Below are 20,658 nucleotides of genomic sequence, written 5' to 3' on the forward strand. Positions count from 1 at the left end.
TGATTTTGAACAATGAAAAAGTCTCCAAATTTTATAAGAAAAACAACTCTTATATTTTTTTATTCATCGACATCATTTCAAATAATTAGGAGAACAAAATTGTACTGAGGTACTACAAAAAATAATAATTTATACTATGTACAAAATAACTTGTATACGCTGAACTTTGTAAGTGAACACATCGTGGAGAGAAAATTCCCGGGCGAGTTCCTGTACAAAGACTTAATTTAAACAAAAAACGTACTAAAATAGTGACTTAGGAGGTGGTGGATGGGGGGTTTGGTGTCGTTTAGGCGACCACGTAAGAGATGGCATGTCCTGGGTTATGCACGATGGTGGTTTTGGTGGCGTAGGGTGGTAGGGGGGCCACAGGAACTGGAGCTGGGGCGGGTGCTGGTACGACTGGGGCAGGTGCTGGGGCTGGCACTACTGGGGCAGGGGCTGGTACCACTGGGGCAGGGGCGGGTACTGGAGGGTGCACTGGAAGCAGAGGAACTAGTGGTACGGTGCTGGCTGGGGTCTGAGCATACAGTGGCGCGTAAGCGTAAGCATAGGAATATCTTGGTAGTGGAGCGTACAGACTTCTCTTGTGTCTAGCATGTTCAGCAAGATGGGCAGCCTTGGCATGCGCGACCTCTGGTGTATCAGCCAGGAAGCCACTTGGCGTGACGACAGGTTTAGCGTAGGGACCAGCATAGTGTCCTGCATAGGGGGCGGGGTAGACATAGGGGTGAGGGGCTGGTGCAGGGACGGGCGCGGGGGCAGGTGCTGGGGCAGGGTGTTCTGGGTGAGCAGCAGCGGCGGCAGCAGCCTTGGCTTTCTCAGCGAAGTGAGCAGCCTTAGCATGGGCTACTTCTGGAGTGTCAGCGAGATGTCCGCAGTACTGAACAGTGATCTTGGCTGGGGCTGGGGTGGGGGCTGGTGCCGGGGCAGGCGCTGGGGCGGGGGCGTAATGTCCTGGGAAGGGTAGAGCGTATGGGGCGTAGGCATATGGTACTGGTGCTGGGGGTGGAGGAGGAGCGGGGGTAGCAGCGACCTTTGCTTTCTCGGCAAAGTGAGCGGCCTTAGCAGCGGCAACTTCTGGTGTGTCTGGGAGATATCCACTGGGTAGGACAGGGGCTGGAGCGGGGGCTGGTGGGGCTGGGGGTGGGGGTGACCAGTGCCCATAGGCTGGTGCAGGGGCTGGGGCACGGGGCGCTAGCTTAGCGTGTTCAGCAAGGTGAGCGGCCTTGGCAGCAGCTACTTCTGGTGTATCAGCAGGGTGAGCAGGAGGTGCTGGGGCAGGCGCCCATAGACCCCAGGTACTTCTCTTGTGGAGCTTGTGAGGAACTGGTACCAGGGCTGGTACGGGTCCAATAGGAAGTTCATTGGAAGCCACTCTGTAACCTGCACCGTCAGCAATGTAGTCGGTTCTATGAACACTACCATCAGGTCTCACGTAACTGAAGCTACCGATTTTGTTTCCATGAACATCTTGGATAGCGTGATGAGTCTGAGTGGGTTCAGCATGACCATAGGCAGCGTTACCGAGTTCATCTTGGCTGTGGTATTTGGATTTAACTTCAACTGGGTGTGGTACTGGTGCAGGTGCAGGGGTTGGGGCTGGGGTAGGTGCTGGGGTAGGAGCAGGGGTAGGTGCAGGTGTTGGTGCAGGTTTGGGTGCTGGAGCTGGAACAGGCACGTAGGCTACTGGTGCAGGAGCATGCAGGTAGGTGTAGGGTACAGGTCTATACACTACTGGTGCTGGTGGTGGGGGTGGTGGAGGGGTTGTGGTGGGAGGTGGTGGCGTGGTGGGGGCAGGGGCTGGAAGGGGGGCGTGGGGGGCATATTTCAGGGGAGCGTAGTACGCGCTTGGTGCTCCTAGCACGAGGGCTACTGTTGCACAAAGTACGACCTGAAACACAAAATACAACACATCTATGGTTAGAAGCCGTTATTGAGAAATACTAGGGGATAAACTTAAACAACAAAAGAGTTATTGAGCTAACAAAATGACCAGAAGTTATTGGTTAAGTGACACTGAAACCGAGCATTTTAATCTTTCATGACAAGTAATTATAAAAGGAAAAATATAAAAACCGTCCGTGGAACATTAATTTTCTTAGCATAAAAACAGGCTCAATTTTCAAACTACAAGCCTACAATCTACAATAGTACTCTTACTCCTAGAAACTCAAGTTGGCTTCCTACATAGAAATCCAACGCGTTCCAATGATTATCGCGTCATAAATCAGACCGCTATGACAGGGTTTACGCAAATCTGAAAATTGGCCAAAAAGTCATCGAAAAGTCATGGAAAATCGTGAAAATTTAAAGAAAACCTGGAAAAGTCATGAAATTTGCCACCCGGTCAATTGAACCGCCAAGTCTTTCCTCCCAAAATAAATCAAGTGCCCACAAAAAATAAACAAAAATCCATCCCACCCCAAAAAAGATTAGAAATCAATCAAGTTTTTTCCGAAAAACAGTCTGCGGCGCATTCCCCCTCATATTCCATGACGTTCTGCATATTGCATATTTTATTTAAATTAAGGGGTAATCTTACTGATTTTTAAGTACCTCCGCCCCCTAATTTTCTGGAAAACTCGTAAAAATTTTCTGGAAAAGTCATGGAATTTCATTCCGGGAAAAGCGTATAAACCCTGTATGAGAAATTTTCATTTTCCTTCGGATGCCAGCGGGTGTAATGACGGAGGCCACATGGTCTTGGTCTCGTGCTAACCACTGGGTTGTGGTCGAACAGTGAGATTACGTAATGGGTGGCTTTGACTCGAGTGATACAGATTAAATATAAACTGCCGTAAATCTAGCTGAATATCGTATGGCTTAAGCCGGAGCGAAAATGAAATGACTGTCAAGGTGAAATTAAGTTATAGTGTGGTTATGAAGTTATAGAGAAATTATGAAGTTATAATGTGACTATGAAGTTACTGGGAAGTTCTGAAGTTATAGAGAAGTTATGAAGTTAGAGAGAAGTTATGAAGTTACAGTGGTGTTGCATTATTGGGTTTGCGTTTGCGTTAAAATCTAGAATTCTAAAATCTAGATGGGCCATGGAAACTGTGGTTTTTTGTTTGACCTCCACTCACCCCTGGGTCTACATTTTCGTCTAAAGAGTGCTTAGAGACTGCTCGAGCATTGTTTCCTAGCAATCTTAAAATTAGCATATGATTGTAAACCCCGAACTTGGTTATTCACAGGATAAAAACCGTTTGATGTGCAAATAATGAATTTCTTTAACAGCTTACGAAATCTTATTGGTAAGCAGTAAAAAGTCCTTTGTAACCATAAATCCTACAAATAATAATGCAAAAGTTATTCCTCACCTTTCATCCAAGATACAAAAAGTTGATCAAAAAATCAAATGAAATGTGCAAAATTTGACCCATACAAACAGGGAAAGATTTCAAATAAAATCACGTAAAACTGTTTCTAAGCAAACAAAATCGAATGACAAACCCTGTCAAAACTCCCATGCAATTTCATTGATCTTGAAAATCTAAACGGAGAGAGACAGAGGCGAGTGTCTCCAGACAAGAGACCTTACTCTTGATCTTGTTTTTCCTGTAAATTGATTTACAACTCTCGAGGGCGAACTTGGCGTGGGTTCAACTCCTGATTTGCCCCGGGCACTGCCACTAATAATTACACCCGCCTTGTTTCCCTACGAGAAATGACCATTGGTCTAAAAATATCGCCGCGTCTATTCTTATTCTCGGTGGAGTTGATACAATTTATCTAACTCTCGTATATGTCCAACTATAACTATCTATCTCGTATAAATGGAATCAACTCAGACGTCAACTAATAAAGCCGGAATTTATATTTATAAGATAGTTATTTCTGGTTTTAGCTTGGCGATAAGTCATTGGCAATTCTTTATTGATTTAAACCTCTCGTTAGATCAGGTCTGCTCAAAAAAACAAAGCTTTAATGATGTTTGTCTTTGGAAATCATGTTGGTGTTTTGTTTACAAAACAACTTTCGGAGGGGTACTATTGTTATGAATTCAAACTTTGCTAAGAATACATTTTGTGTAGGGTGCACAAATGGTCAGGAAGGAAAACAATGCAAGCCGATGTAAAAGAGGGAAGAAATTATTGAGCAGAAATGCTCGTCACGAATGTCGTTCCCCAATACACTATGCTAAATTTTATGACTTGACTTGGACCCGAACCACCATCATCTAGATCTGAAGTCCATCGCGCTAACAGCTACACCACTGAGGTTCATAAAAGTAAAGTATTCTACGAGTAGCTTCGGTTGATGAAAGTTGAGTATTTAAGAAATAATGCAAAGATAGGATTTACCGGTCATTTCCTAACTATCCTCTATGTAAGTCATTGTACAATCCTATAAACTTGATTTCCCAAGTTTGCCAAGAAGTTGGAAAATATAACATTAATAACATGGACAGGTAGGTAAAGAAACACAGACCTAATTGAAATCCCCAATAAAAAATATACCTTCTTTGTTGTCAACTTTTGAAGAAAGGCACAGAGTTCAATTAAACTTGAGTTTGAAATTTCTTTCTTGCTGCTAATTGGACTACGATATGTTGAAGGAATGCACCCAATAATAACTTGAAAAACACTAGATGCACTTGGTAAACAAATCAATAAATAATGAAGTGGAAACTTGTTCAAAGTAAAAGCAATTTTCTTCGACTCCAATTTACCGGCTTTGTTAATACTATATCAGTATCTCTTTGATTAGTTTCAATTGAAAATGATAATAGTTAGTCATCAAAAGGAAGCAAATTACAAAGGCTGAACTTGAAACACTTTCAAAAGTTTTCTAATTTGACTGGAAATTTCATTTCCCTGAAGATCAACTTTTATATGATTCTTATCACAAAGAAAGGCACTTGAAAGGTATTAACACTGGAGTCTTAAAAGACTTGACACTTTTAAAGGTAAACATTGAATTCTTACCAAAAAAGAAAGTCATTTTCGATTTTTATCACAAAAAGAAAGCCACTTTGAATTCTAATCAGCAAAAGAAAGCCACTTTTAAAGGCAGACATTGAAAAGCTTATGAAGAAAAGTATCTAGGTATATGTCCTATACAAAACTAAAGCCACTTTTAAAGGTAGACATTGGACTCTTATTGAATTCGGCACTTGCAAAGGTGAACTTTTGATTCTTGTGAAAAAAGAAAGTTACTTTAAAGACATTGGAAAGCTTAGGAAGAAAAGTAAAACTAGAAATTCGAAAGCTAGAAAGTACTTACTAATATTCTCATGATGTCGATGGTATCCTCACTCTGAGTGACTGATACTGTGAATGATTCCTGGTAAAGGGTCACTGAAGCATATATACCATGCAAAGCTTCAACCAAGGACATTTAGGGTGTACAGTTACTCGGCTAGTTATTTTCTACACGTGCGGGTGGCACCTTCCCAGTCTGACGTCTAGGCCATTTCGGCCTCTTCGGACCTTTGTAGCTTTGGACCGTTTCGCTCCACACAACTGACACCCTCACATCTCTGACACTTCTACATGTCCTCATGTCCTGCATCTCTGGCTGAAACTTATAGAAGTGGCATAACACAATACCTGGGAATCGCCGACAGCGAATTCAGCAAAAGGAGATGGAGACATTTGAATTTGAAGATGGCTACAACTACAACCTATAATAACTACTTATAGTCTTTCTCTCAGCGTTCAATCACACATTCCAGTGATTTCTTCCTGCAAGTCATGAATGAGTTCTCCACTTTTTCTGTAGGATAGGTAAAACTTTTGTCAACTCAAATTTCGGGCCTATACTTTAATTTCTTCAAGCAAGCTTTCTCAAGTTTTCTATCTCGTTGCTGCTTTATCCCTAGTTTCCAAAATCCAAGTCATCATTGTTAAGATTTCCCGTCGGCCTATCACAAGTACTTGAGAGGTTCAGCTTAACTCCGTACACAAAAAGCTCAGTCTGAGGCTTAGGTGTAAGGGCAAACAGCCCCAAAACAAGTGTTGAGCTTATACGAATCTACGAGTACTAAAAGGATAGGTGTCTCCTTCATTTCACGGCGAAATTACTACTTTTCCTCAACTTTTTCCTGATTTCCAAGTCCTAATCATAAAGCTCAATTTCCAATTCGTCATCGTCAAGCTTTCTCTCGTAGACCTCTCACATGGACCACTAGAAAGGACTGAAAAGGTAGATGTCTCATTCATTTCTCAGTGACGGAAAGGACAAACTTTTACGTCAAAGGTTTTCCTAATGAACACCGAGGTGATTGAAAGTTTCGCCCGTGACAGGTTTACGAGTTAATGACTTCTAGAGGCAAGTTCGGTTTTGCTCTGGACTTTTGGTTCAGTTTTCTTGTTCGCCCTTCCGAGTATTGAACCAGATCGGAGTGTGAAAACTTTTCGTAATCATTTGTAGTTTTGATCGAGTCCGTTATCTAACAACATTACATACTCGACTTGGTTTTCTTGGAATTCTAGTACGAAAAACTAAAAGTCAAAGTGTCTTGGTCTTCAGGAGTTTTTTATTTTTTCTCTTCAATTTGCTTTGATAATAAAATAAAATAATTTTTCTGTTATTACTGTTCTTGTTTAACGTATTTGTAATAAAGTTCACTATTGTGTTTTTATATTGCTACTCTCTTATTCTTTCTTTCTTTTCTTTAGTATAGGTTGTCTCGGAACAATTTTTATTGGACCCGTATTTTTCGTAAAAAAAATTGGAAATGTTTAAAGTTATTGGCCGAACTACACTCATTACGGAGAAAACCCACTATCCGTGTATGACATGACAATCAAGCTTTAATGGTTCTGAAAAAAAAAGGCTTTAGCAGCGAGGAGCTTACAGGTCGAAAATTAACCAATTTAAAAAAAGTAAAAATATGTGTACATATTAAAGGAAAGTTTATTTTCAACCATAATGTACACATTTTAATACTGCAGATTTATTTACATGGAGTGCTGTTATTGGTATCTATTTGTGTGTTTTTGAGGTAGTATCGAAGTCTCAAGAGTTACTGATCAAACCATGACAGGTTTCCTCAATCCTCTTTGCCCTCGAGCCGGTTATTCGCCCCTGGTATAGGCTTATTGGTTGGCAACCCAAGCATTTCCGTTCCAGGTGTAGTATTCTGAGTAGAATGGGTTGGAACTAGCAGAAGATGTGGCTTTAGCGACTTCAGCGAAGTGAGAGACTTTGGCAGCAGCTACTTCTGGGGTATCAGCCAGGTATCCGTTGGGCAGGACAGTGATGGAAGCTGGGGTGTAAGCGTATGGGCTAGCGTAAGAGTAAGCTCTGTTGTATTCGGTGTTGTAAGCTTGGATGACTGGGGTAGCTTGGGCAGAAGCTTTGGCGACTTCAGCAAGATGAGAGGCCTTGGCAGCAGCTACTTCTGGGGTATCAGCCAGGTATCCGTTGGGCAGGACAGTGATGGAAGCTGGAGTGTAAGCGTATGGGCTAGCGTAGGAGTAAGCTCTGTTGTAGTCGGTGTTGTAAGCTTGGATGACTGGGGTGGCTTGGGCAGAAGCTTTGGCGACTTCAGCAAGATGAGAGGCCTTGGCAGCAGCTACTTCTGGGGTATCAGCCAGGTATCCGTTGGGCAGGACAGTGATGGAAGCTGGGGTGTAAGCGTATGGGCTAGCGTAGGAGTAAGCTCTGTTGTATTCGGTGTTGTAAGCTTGGATGACTGGGGTAGCTTGGGCAGAAGCTTTGGCGACTTCAGCAAGATGAGAGGCCTTGGCAGCAGCTACTTCTGGGGTATCAGCCAGGTATCCGTTGGGCAGGACAGTGATGGAAGCTGGAGTGTAAGCGTATGGGCTAGCGTAGGAGGAAACTCCACTGTAATCTTGGCTGGCTCCGGCAGAGTATAAAGCTTTGGCATGTTCAGCGAAGTGGGCAGCCTTGGCGGAGGCTACTTCTGGGGTATCAGCCAGGTATCCGTTGGGTAGGACAGTGATGGTAGCTGGGGCGTTGTAGGTGTTTGGGTAGTATGTTCTGTAGTAGTTGTTGTAGTAGGTGGTGTAGTAGTCTGGGGTAGTTCCGGCAGCGTAGGCAATTCTGGCTTTCTCAGCAAAGTGCTCAGCCTTAGCTTGAGAAACTTCAGCAGTATCAGCCAGGTATCCGCTTGGTTGGACAGCGGTTTCTGCATAAGCACAAGCCAAGATAGCAACGAAAGTGATCTGTAAGATAAGGATATTATTAGTTCTTCTCAATTTATGTTTATATTTTTGAATAATAACGCTCAGAATTTAATTGGTAGTGTTCCAACTTATTGTTGAAGTCTCATCCTCATCACAATACATTCCTACTATCAACCTAGTTCAAACTACTGTGAGATTCCCTATCAGTTTCTAATTCAAGTACTTACGACGAATTTCATGGTGTCTATTTCCTTGTTGTCCCTGCTCCTGATGACTGAACAAGTGATGCCAAGTGACTGATGATTAGTGATAAGGGTATCACTGTTTATATAGGGATGTCACCAATATGTATCTAGCCCAAGGATACGATATGAAACATCCTTGTATAGGATGAAGGAAACACAATAACGTACAGATACTGTCTAGGTCTATTTTAGCTTTCAATCCATAGGGCGTTTTACGAGTACCGTAAGTATCTGCAAGAAAAAGCACATCAATGCGCCCCAGAATCCCCACATCTATTATTCGAAAAAGGTTGTTCTAAAGATGGGATCGAGTATTTGGCTGATAGCTGATAGTCACTAGCTCATAAACTAACTTAAGTAAAACAGCAATAAATTGAGTGCGAAGACTCGTAAGTAATAAGTTTAGTGAACTTTAATTCTTACTTGGGAAATGGGCTTGCCAAAGCTCGATCGAGCTCAAACTTTAATGATCACAGTTCCTTTATGTTTGAACATTTTTGCCACTTTTCATCAACATTGGAACACCATTCGCTAACTATGATGAAACAAACAAACTTTCAGACAAAGCCCCGTATTATGCAACACAATTATTTTAGTTTGGCAGGGAATCCTCCCTTGAATTCCTGTCCACACGGTTCATATCAGGTTCAAATTGTCCTGCAGTTCTTCAGCCCTCAGCAAGGGAATTCAAAATTTGACGTCATCCTACAAATCCCCAAGTGATCTATAAATTATTGAATGTGATATGTTAATGCATTTCATAAGGATTTTTTGTTACGTAGACTTTGACGTCACTCATATAAGAAGTCACACATGTTGATTGAGAAAATAAATTGAAAAGTACAATGAAACACAGTATGTCTTCAGGAAGATAATGTCCTAGTTGTCTGACGAATAGGTGATTGACAGAGACGACCACCCGTACTTGATTTTGAACTTTCCCCCATCTTGCAAATTCTTACGTTATCCCTATTATTCTTACGTTAATTCCATACGCTCGCTATTATCCATCGCCATCTCTACAGCTCACCGCAATGTTGATACAATCTCAACCACCTACACCAATTTATCCATGTTTTTTTTTTTTTTTTTTAAATTTTAATCTTTTCAATTTAATTTTAATGTGACATGTCTGTTTGAGTAGTATGCTGTGTCATATGGCAACACAGACGCTGGGCAGCTCATCAATAAATTATTGATTGTCTCTCTCTGCATTCTTTCGTTGTTAGTAAATTTTACTCATTACAACTGCAACTTACAAATACATAGTCTCAAAAATTGAACTGAAAGTAGTATTAAGTCGATATTTTGAAATAAATGGAGCCACCCGAAGACCTTTGCAGGGAAATCATATCAATTTGAACCATAGTAGAAACTTTGTGTTCTTTGATATCAATTGAAAGATTCTTTCTTTGACCCCACTTGTGAGATAATCTAGGTCTAGGTGGTCGGCGGTTCTTCATTGTACATTAAAATGTATTACATTTTAATCCACCTATAGCTACAGGTCATGAATGAATAGTGTCCATCAGTTTAACGTATTGTCTACATGTTTCATGGTTGGGACAAGACCACTGGAAGGTCAATCAGTTACAGTGGCGTACACAAAAAACCCACCTTGCGGCTCAAGTGTAAGGATGAAGGGTGCCTAAGTTGTGCTAAGCTCCACAAAGTAGTGTGGCGTGAGATTTTTAACAAGGGAAGCTGTAAACCCTTTTATAGTATGCTGATCCACTGGCAGGCTAACCACGCACGCTCAGACCGTCTCACAGACCAGGGTCTGTCAGACGAAACGTGAGTGGGGGGAAAAAGCTTATGAGACTAGATATCTCAGACGCTCTGACAGACCCAGGTCTTTATTTAGATTTTTCCACCTCTCACGCTCAGACTGTAAGGGACTCAGGTCTGCGCTTGAGTGGTGGGAATTACAATCTAGGTTGGTTAATCACAAAATCGCTTACTATATTCTCGGCAAGTTTTGAGTAGGGGAGGGGGGGGGGCAAGAATCCAAACAGTGACTTCCGGGAGAAGGGGAGGTGGGCGCTCCAAACTTTCGGAGTCCAGCCTACAGTAAAGAAAGATCTTGAAAGCCTGGGGGGGTCCCGGACCTCCTGCCTCCCTAAATACGGCCCTGAGAAGAAGTTAAGCGGTGCTTCCCAAGGATGTTGACCACGCCACTACACTCTGATCAGTTATTTAGTTACGATTATAACCGAAGGAAAGGAACACGGATTATCGTTTGTATGACGATGCCAGCTAATATCATCTCGCCGTGATACGCTTTGGGCGAAACACCATCACAACTCTCCATAGTCTCCATGCGTTTGCTGGACCTCAATGAGCAGTGAGAGCCATTGATTGAAATAATGGGCAAGTTTGGTAGACTTGACCAGGTCAATCCTATTTATTTTGAAATCACATTTCGCATAGTTTTTATCATAACCGAGCACCGTGAGCTTAGTCAGGTACTCGCAGTCAAAAAAGCCAAAAGAATTTGTCCGTGAAATTGAAGTCTTCCCTAAAAAGACCGCCAAAATGCTAATTAAATGGCAAACTTTTCAGCTATTGCTACCACTACTACTGATGGAAATCTTTTCTCCTTTCCAAGTACAATTAATTATTTATCTTGTGTAATGTAAATTAACTTTATTGAACCGTAGGTAGTTTTCAAAAAATATTAAATTTTGATGAACTAATTTTGTATCATATTTTTAAGCCCAAGTGGGTGATAATTCTATCATCCGGTAAACATTAAGTTAATATGATAGAATCGACTTCTTGTCAGACAGAATCCGATAAAATCCTAAGTAGAAAGTAGAAACACATTCAATAGAAATGAGATTACGATAATCTGAATCAATCGGACACTGTATCAACCTCATTGAATCCTACGAGGAAGCAACATTTGTCATTACAAGAGGTTTCTCATGTTCTAATTCCTATGGATGTATCGCACGTGGTATAGTTACGTAATTAACAAGGGGGTAGGCCTGACAATATCATAATGTCCATCGAGATGATACTAATGATTATAAAAAGTCAGAGGATCCTCGTCTAATCATCATTCACATCTTCAGCTCTAGTGAAGACAGCCAGGACCATGAGATTCTTTGTAAGTACTTTGAGTTTTCCTTTCTTATACATAAGTAGCTGCTACCTACTACCTACCTAATGGGTAGATCAAATCATCTAATTTGCTATAACCGGTTTATATTGGGTTTTAAAAAAATAGTCAGCTTTGATTGAAAATTCGGCAGTTTCAGCAATGAATAGTACTAATTTGTTTTGTGGTAATTTTGTTCTAGATTATTTTCGCCGCTACCATGGCCTGCACTCTGGCCCAGGGTGTCGTCTACCCCAGTGGCTACCTTGCTGACAGCCCAGACGTAGCTGCCGCCAAGATCGCTCACTTCCAAGAGAAAGCTAAAGCCGCTGCTGCTGTCGGTGAAGCCCCAGACTACGTGACGAACTACTACCTCAACTACTACAAAACCTACCCCCAGGGTAACCAATACGCACCAGCTGCCGTGTCCGTCCTGCCCAGCGGCTACCTGGCTGATACTCCGGAAGTTGCTGCTGCTAAAGCTGCCCACTTCGCTGAACATGCCAAAGCCTCTGCCGAAGCTACCCCAGTTATCCAGGCTTACAACACCGAATACAACAGAGCTTACTCCTACGCTAGCCCATACGCTTACACTCCAGCTTCCATCACTGTCCTGCCCAACGGATACCTGGCTGATACCCCAGAAGTAGCTGCTGCAAAGGCCTCTCATCTTGCTGAAGTTGCCAAAGCTTCTGCCCAAGCTACCCCAGTCATCCAAGCTTACAACACAGACTACAACAGAGCTTACTCCTACGCTAGCCCATACGCTTACACCCCAGCTTCCATCACTGTCCTGCCCAACGGATACCTGGCTGATACCCCAGAAGTAGCTGCTGCCAAGGCCTCTCATCTTGCTGAAGTTGCCAAAGCTTCTGCCCAAGCTACCCCAGTCATCCAAGCTTACAACACAGACTACAACAGAGCTTACTCCTACGCTAGCCCATACGCTTACACCCCAGCTTCCATCACTGTCCTGCCCAACGGATACCTGGCTGATACACCAGAAGTAGCCGCTGCCAAGGTTGCTCACTTTGCTGAACACGCTAGAGCTTCATATGTCGCCTAAATGATCTCATCATGTCATCCTCATTTTCATCCTGTCATCACAATTTTCCAAAACAATTCATTTTCATTCAAAATAAAATTCAAATCTCCACTTTTACTTATTTTTGATTTTATTCAATGTTATTTGATTTCTAGTTTTTCTCCAATGCTTTTTGTGAAGCTAGTCTAGAGCTGAATGAATAATTTTTAACAACTTTCTTAACTAACATTCCACTTATCAAATTTTCTCATGAATTCTGAACTAATACAGTTATGTATGAAGTTACTGCAGTAGGTACTTACATAACTAATTTTCTTCTAAAAAAAAACTGCTTTTCGCATGTGTGCAATCTTGTAACTACAGACATTATACCTAGAACTTTGTTTCATAATAATACTCCTATATGGACAATGCTTTTCTACAATCTGGAAAGAAATCATTTAAGAAACAACAGTAAAATATAAGTTTTTGAAGAAGATTTGTCTTCTTTTATTTTTAGAAAAACAACTAGTTATGTAGATTTGTAGAATGTAGAGGAAGAGTAGAAAATTTTAGGAAATAGAATAGGATGAACACTTGTGAAATTAGGCGTCATGAATATTTACATCTAAGCGTTTAATATGGTGCAAAGCACTATCTTGAGGAGAAATTGCATTGCACCTCTTTGTACCCATGAGATTCTTTGGATTCCTCTGGGAGGAATATCACATTAAGCATGTTGTTGTTGTTGCTGAGGAGATCTTAGTAGTGAGAGCCGTAGTATTTTGGGGCGGCGTAGGCGTATGGGGCTGGGGCATAGGCGTAGCTTTCGTGGTCAGGGCTGGCAGCAGCGGCAGCAGCAACCTTAGCCTTCTCGGCCAAGTGAGCAGCCTTGGCGTGGGCAACTTCTGGGGTGTCAGCCAAGTATCCGCTTGGAAGGACCTTGATGTCAGCTGGTCCGTGGGCGTAAGCTCCGGCGTATGGGGCAGCATATGGGGCTGGGGCAGCATAAGCATATGGAGCTGGAGCGTAAGCTGGAGCTGGGGCGTAGGCAGCCTTGGAAGCAACCTTAGCAACCTCAGCCAAGTGAGCGGCCTTAGCGTGGGCAACTTCTGGGGTGTCGGCTAAGAATCCACTTGGCAGAACTTTGACTGGGGCTGGGGCATGAGCGTAAGCTCCGGCGTATGCTGGGTAGGCTGGGGCAGCTGGGTAGGCAGGGTAGGCTGGGGCGGCTGGGTATGGGCCGTAGACGCTTGGGGCAGCGGAGGCACAGGCCAGGGTGGCGACGAAAGCTACCTGTAACACAAAACCAAAAAGATTGTTTTAGAGTCGCCATGTATCAGATGTATTTTGTTGAGAAAGGTATGTAAATATTTTTATATTTGATGTAGATTATTCAACTGGAAATATACAAAAATTTCCTTTCCTGATGTTAATTATGTCGATTTCATTTTCATTATTTAGAACTATTGCGTTATATTTGCATTTTTCCCTTTCGTTACGTTCTTTTTTCATTTAAAAAAAGGAAATAATACTAATAACACCAAGAAATTATTCGCCATACGAAGCTTGTCGCCTGTCTAATTTTATAAAAATATAAATTATGTAAATTTTGGCATTGTAACGTAAATAATTTTATTCTGATCTTGATCTTGTAAGTTAATTCATGGTTATCCATCACAAATCAGCTTGGCAGAAATAGTACATAGGTATTGCACTTGCACTTATTCCTAAGTCCTTTCTGCACCAATTACGTTAAGACATGCAAAAATGTTGGTGATATTTTTATCAAAATCAAAAGTGATTCCGTTCTAATAATTTTATTTGTTATTCTGATTTGAAACGATAAACGATTGGTTTGTGCAAAACCTTGAAAGTTGGGAAACCGGATAAAATTCTAACCCATCTTTTTTTGAGTAACTTAGAATGGTGTTATGTTGTTAGATACTAGATATGTAGTTATTCTTTCAAAAGCCCAACTTTATTGTTCAAGAAAAACGGTATAGGCTTGTAGGCATTTTCTACCATCTTTTGACGGAATTTTTCTTTTTGTTTCTCTTCCAAAGTGTTTAAATATTTCCAATATAATACTTGGAAATTTCTTGGAAAATAAGATGGATGGGATCACTTGAATTTTTTGATTTGGAAAATTGACACGTTCGTTGGTTGAACAAATCTAATTTTATTCGATTCTAACTTATCCACAACACTATAACTACTTATAACTTGGAAGTTTCTTTTGCCAACAAAATGCACATACGTAAATATGTAATTGAAATTAGCATTTGAATTTGAATACACAGCAGCTTTTGATTGTTAGATGGGATTCATTAGATTATTTTGATTGTTAGATGAAAACTATTTTTGATTGTTAGAAACTTTTTACACGGAATACTTATGGAAATTTATTAAAACACAAAAGTTTAACAAAAAATGATTCGTTTTAACTCTTAACACTGAAACTATTTAAAATTTGCAATTAAAACAGTAACTTACGAGGAATTGCATGGTGGGTTTGTTGTGTGTTCCTGGGTATCCTCACGTACGGTGACTGATACTGGTAATGAATTGTGTTTGGTCAAGGGTTGCACCTTTATATTTATATGAAAGCTTACCGCGAGCTTTATCAAGGGCAGTTTTCTATTTCCTTGTGTATGGAATTGCCAGGGTACACCCCTTTCCCCTTTCTTTCACTCGAGTGTATTCAATTAATAGACTCTCAGGTGAGGTCAGTAAGATCATAGGTATCAATTCTTTTCACTTCTCTAACTTCTCTAGTTCTCTTCCAGTTGGTTTTCTCCATTCATCGAATGTTCTTCGTTAGTACGAGTATATCTATTCTTGGGTTTTGTCATTTTCGATGTATGTATTTTCCCATCGGGAATTTTGGATTATCCGACTTGAGTTTTTCAATCTCTATAGCTTTCCCACTTTTAATAATTTCATTATTAGTATTCTGAGTTTTCCATGTAGAGATTTTGATATTTTCGATTTACTTTGCCATCATAGATGTTAACATTTTCGATGGATTTTGCTGTCATAGATTTTGATGTTCAGTGACAGCTTTAATTTTTTAGTCTTTTTTCTTTTGTCTCTATGATTGTCACCCTAAAACTTCCAGTGAAACAGGTTTTGAATGAAGTGAGTTCAAAGTTTTGCCAATTTTCCCTCAGTTCGTTTGTTTCATCAAAACGTTTGAACGGTTTGTATTATTAACGGTTTGTACAATTTTGATATTTGGGGGGAAAAAGGACTCTTCTTCCGAAGAAGTTCTGTATAATTCACTGAACCACTAGTCCTAACATGTCACAAGCACCGGATTACTAGATCAAATTATTTCTTGTAAGAAAAGTTGTTGAAAAGAGCGATTTTTGAACTTCCGAATTTTCTTACCTTGTTCTTTTGTTTGTACCTTGTACATCAAAGTCTATATTTATTTGCACCATAGCAGCTAAAAAGATCAATATTTATTCAGCTAAAAATATTACAGGAAAAATGCATTTCGAATGCATAGCTTATAGCGTGGAAATGCAGTTTGTAGGCGTTACTATGATCGATCTACTCATTTTCCATTATGTTAATGACTTTCATATTATAAATTATTTATTAGTGGTATAAATTGTAAATGTAAAGTAGGATAGAGTACCCATATATTTTTCCTTCTTTCACATATGAACATAATTTATTTATTGAATCGGCTATACATTTTCCCCTTACATATCATTGGAACTAATGGCTTTCTATATAATATCCTGTACAAATATCCTGGTTTATCCGCGTTTGTGTTTCAGCTTTATGTCCTGAAGACCCATATATTTTTCCTTCTTTCACATATGAACATAATTTATTTATTGAATCGGCTATACATTTTCCCCTTACATATCATTGGAACTAATGGCTTTCTATATAATATCCTGTACAAATATCCTGGTTTATCCGCGTTTGTGTTTCAGCTTTATGTCCTGAAGTCCTGAGCTTACCTATTCATGTACATTCGAGGGTGGGTTTCACTAACTTACATTCTAGCCCCTAAAAGCCCGTTAGTTGAACAGCCTGTTAAGCCTATACAAATAAAATTGAACTTCACAGGCTGTTAGCTTAACAATTGGTGAAATCCACTATTATTAAAATTGTTGAATCTAAAGTAGATATACTATGTTTTACTTTCAATCTCTGTTAAGATATGACTATAATAATAAATTTTAATAAATAATCATATCAATTATTGAAAAATAAAAAGAGTTGTAACTTTGCTTGCTTGCCTATTGTTATACTGCAATACCAGAATCAGCATTTTTCGTACTGTCGTTGAAACAAAGAATCAATTAAAATGATTAATTACTCCTGGTTTACTCTGAAATTGTCACTACTCACCGCAAAGATTTGTAACATGTTGCATTTCATATACAAAAAATTCCCACCATAAACAATTTGGACAATAGACTCAATAGCGTTTACTGGCACTAATTTGCAAGTTTGGTGAACATTGGTGTTTTATTACGAGAAGCAATAAAAAATTGGCAATCTCATTTGACAATGTGAGAAAAATATGATTTATGTACTTGAAATGTGAAATTACAATGTCAATGAACGTGGAATTGAAGTGAAATAGTATATCCTTCTCATATTGGAGGAAGGGGGGGGGGCATTCCAGTATGGCCTTTCCAGGATCGCCGCAGGCGAAACTTTTCAGAAGTACTCTCTGCGTGAAATTCTTCAGAAATCAAAATTTTAGTAATAGGAGTAGCACTTAGTACCAGGAATGTCGATTTTCCGTAACTTCCTAGAAATAGAGACTTTCCAAACGGGATCACTTCACCAATCTAGAAAAGTGAGATCTTTTCCGAATAACCGCTCTCTGCGCTGAATTCCCGCATGTGAAATGCTCGTATTGACGTTTGTTTGGTAGTACCTAACTAGACAATTGAATTCAACAAAAACTCAAGAAAATGCCATCTTTCGCAGACACGTCATAAAGACACTTACAGCATACGTTCCTATAAACCCTGCAGAGTTAGATTATTACTCGCATTTCCATAGAGCTCTATAATTATTGTATTTGTTCAAAGAATATGCAGTATTATAGGCAATGGGAGAAATTATTCCCTGAGGCAATCTCTATCATTCAACCCAGCGGAGATTCTATCTTCGAACCAAACGAATTTTGTACTTGTGTGCATTATTAATTATTAAATACATATGTGTTTTGTGGGTGCTGCAGTTACTGCACCCATTGTTGATCTGGTCTAGGGCTGTATCATTTTAGTTGTTACGTTGATAGTTGGCGCTGTTGTCCCTCTCATCTGCTGTTGGTTTGTTTAATTTTCAACTTATAGATGTTGGTTCGAGGCAAAACATTGAAAATCAAATCAGACTAATCCAATCTAATCCATATCATATCCAGTAGTGTAGTCGGGAATTTGTACGACACTTTACAAATTGAAAATACAAACATATAATCATGTGCCATTTTATGATCCACCCACCATTGAAAATACTCCAGACAACATTTCGAAAATAAGTGCAATTTTATGTGAAATAGATGATCTTATTCTATGGGGGTGGCTAAACATGAGACAGAATCCATTTGAAAAGAAAATCCAATCAACCAACAGGATTATGATTTGTTGTACATAAAATAAAAACACACAATTTATTTTACAATTACATCAGTCTGAACAGAGGAAAACAATAGAATCAACACTCATAAAGTGTCGATGTCATGCATATTTACATCTAAGCGGTTGGGTTGGTAACTTTTGGTACAATACACTATCTTCAGGAGAAATTGCATTGTACCCGTTTGTACCCATGAGATTCTTTGGATTCCTCTGGGAGGAATATCACATTAAGCATGTTGTTGTTGTTCAATCGTACCAAGTTAGTGTTGTGGTTCAGGAAAAGAGGTTTCATATTTTTCCAGGATGTGAAAATCCTATACATATAGATACGTCCAAAGTTTAACACAGAATCGTGTAAGTTCATACAACTCACGTGTATGAACTTTATGGAGGCCCAGCATTCTCCAAGAGCCAAAAGGGATCAAAGGAAAGTCACTACAACTGTGTCACATAGTAAAGTGACTACAACTGGTTCACATAGTAAAGTCACTACACGTAATGTCTAATCATATAAATCAGACTCAGGTACATAGTGTAATATGAAACGATTTATTTTACATAGAGAAGAGACGACGTCAACTAATGGTCACCAGGGAAATGACGATATTTTTCATGTGAAAAACTTTCCTTATTTACAAAAATGCATCCGGGGGAAAATCTGGAAGAAAATGTGCGATCCTTACCTATATAGTGTGCGATGATAATGCAAGTACGTATACGTATAATGTGTCTAACATTCAGTGTTTACTTCTATATTCAATTATTTCAAAGTTCATTGTACTACCGAAAGTTACCTATCTCCTGAAAATTCCCTAATATACCTACACCAGAACAAACAACATTCTCAAACATAGGTATACATATCTAACATAATTATATCATTCAAAATATTTTCTGAAATGGAAGCGAACAACTTTGTTTCAAATACCCTAATGTTGATTCGAGGAAGAATATGAAAAGAGGAGTATAATAAATACAAAGAAGATGTGATAGAGCACGAAAGATGGGTACAAGAATACAGAGGAAATGTGTGGGAGGTGGGAGGAAAAGGCAGAGAAAAAGGAGGAGTAGAAGGAGAGTAAAATGAAGAAGGCATCGAAGAAAAGGAAAAAGGAGGAGGAGGAGATGAATGAAAAAGAAGAGGAAACGAAGAAAAGCACAGAAGACGAACATAGCTACCAACATGAAGATGTTATAAATGACAAAAGAGGAAGAGGAGTGTCACAGAGACAAAATTCATATGAAAAATTACTCTGTTGAGAATTGAGGCAAGTGTCGCACATCACAAGGTCTTCTTGCCTGGCAACATTTGTATTACTTCAGGCAAAATTCATATCATTGTGCCAAAAAAGCAAGTTTTGAAATTTATCATGAACTTTCCTTCAAAATTTTTTATTCCAACTTTTCTCTGTTAGGCTTCCAGCTTCCAGGTATTTAGGTAATAGGTACCCTTCTGTCTTTCTCTATTCTCGTTATAATTCGTTCAGTAGTTTTAATTCTCCTCCCCCTCCCCTTTCTCTCTTTCTCTCTCTCTCTCTCTCTCTCTCTCTCTTACTTTCCATTTCCCAGTAGGTACAGAAAAATAAGACTGTGAATAAGGAAGAGATCAAGGGAAAGGAAAGAGATGGAAGGAAGGAGATGGAGAAGGGAAGGAAGCAGTATTTTAACAATACTATTAAGGGGTACAAAGGGAAATAACTATTATTACTGTTAATTCGAATTGAATTGATTATCTATCTTTCTCCAGGCATGTCCTAAGGAAGAAGGAAAATAAGGAGAAACAAAAGAAACAATTGGGAGAGAAGTGGATATATTTGTAGTATAGTCAGGATAAATAGCCAATGGTAGTTTGTAGGTAGGCCAAAGAAGAGTGGTTGGTAGACATAATTTTGAATCACAGAAAAACGAAAACGAAGAAGCATTCAGACAAGAGGGAGAGAGAACGGAGATGCAAAATATATACCACATTAATTTCACTTCAGTGGGGAATATAAAATAAATCTCACAACTGAAACAGACTGTATACAGGGTGTCTAGGGCATCATACAGGGATGCGTCGTGCCAATATATGGCGATATTTTTCACGATTATGTGTCTACCTAATCAGGGATTGTAAAATTAGCAGTTTCGTATTATCTATCTTTCTCCAGGCATGTCCTAAGGAAGAAGGAAGATAAGGAGAAACAAAAGAAACAATTGGGAGAGAAGTGGATATATTTGTAGTATAGTCAGGATAAATAGCCAATGGTAGTTTGTAGGTAGATTATCTATCTTTCTCCAGGCATGTCCTAAGGAAGAAGGAAAATAAGGAGAAACAAAAGAAACAATTGGGAGAGAAGTGGATATATTTGTAGTATAGTCAGGATAAATAGCCAATGGTAGTTTGTAGGTAGGCCAAAGAAGAGTGGTTGGTAGACATATTTAACAATCAAGAATTTAATTCACAGTAAAAGACAGGGAAACTTCGCAATGCTATAGTAGGTTTTTCCAGGGCCCTCTTTTCAAAATACCTTTTTATCAAAATACCTATTCTGGGCTTGGGATAAAAATTGACTGCTCGGAG

General features: G+C 39.7%; 3 protein-coding genes across 3 annotated transcripts; 1 reads left to right on the forward strand and 2 right to left on the reverse strand.

The window, feature by feature from the left end:
• Nucleotides 1–29: 29 nt before the first annotated feature.
• Nucleotides 30–6,744, reverse strand: LOC103512800 (skin secretory protein xP2-like). The gene is made up of 2 exons (XM_008477590.3): nt 5,233–6,744; nt 30–1,894 (listed from the first exon to the last, which is right to left on the reverse strand). The coding sequence occupies exons 1-2, from the start codon at nt 5,344–5,346 to the stop codon at nt 290–292; spliced, it is 1,719 nt and encodes a 572-aa protein (XP_008475812.1). The 5' UTR covers nt 5,347–6,744; the 3' UTR covers nt 30–289.
• A 207-nt stretch (nt 6,745–6,951) lies between these two features.
• On the reverse strand, nt 6,952–15,072 carry LOC103512796. Its single transcript, XM_017445570.2, has 5 exons — nt 14,971–15,072; nt 13,238–13,770; nt 11,680–12,484; nt 8,330–8,398; nt 6,952–8,141 (listed from the first exon to the last, which is right to left on the reverse strand). Exons 1-5 carry the CDS (start codon nt 14,980–14,982, stop codon nt 7,050–7,052), a joined length of 2,511 nt encoding a protein of 836 aa, XP_017301059.2. The 5' UTR covers nt 14,983–15,072; the 3' UTR covers nt 6,952–7,049.
• On the forward strand, nt 11,324–13,228 carry LOC103512802 (cuticle protein 18.7-like). The gene is made up of 2 exons (XM_008477592.2): nt 11,324–11,459; nt 11,653–13,228. Exons 1-2 carry the CDS (start codon nt 11,448–11,450, stop codon nt 12,514–12,516), a joined length of 876 nt encoding a protein of 291 aa, XP_008475814.2. The 5' UTR covers nt 11,324–11,447; the 3' UTR covers nt 12,517–13,228.
• Nucleotides 15,073–20,658: the final 5,586 nt, after the last annotated feature.

Source organism: Diaphorina citri, unplaced genomic scaffold (genome assembly GCF_000475195.1).
Source record: "Diaphorina citri unplaced genomic scaffold, Diaci psyllid genome assembly version 1.1 scaffold885, whole genome shotgun sequence".
NCBI lineage: Eukaryota > Metazoa > Arthropoda > Insecta > Hemiptera > Psyllidae > Diaphorina > Diaphorina citri.

Coding starts and splice junctions, on each gene's coding strand:
- LOC103512796 (XM_017445570.2), bottom strand. Junction 12,485..13,237: donor TACTACGGCTCTCACTACTA/AGATCTCCTCAG, acceptor TAGCGTGTTCAG/CAAAGTGAGCAACCTTGGCA. Junction 8,399..11,679: donor ACGACACCCTGGGCCAGAGT/GCAGGCCATGGT, acceptor ACTAATCATCAG/TCACTTGGCATCACTTGTTC.
- LOC103512800 (XM_008477590.3), bottom strand. CDS start 5,346: ATGTCCTTGGTTGAAGCTTTGCATGGTATATATGCTTCAGTGACCCTT. Junction 1,895..5,232: donor TCGACATCATGAGAATATTA/GTAAGTACTTTC, acceptor TTTGTGTTTCAG/GTCGTACTTTGTGCAACAGT.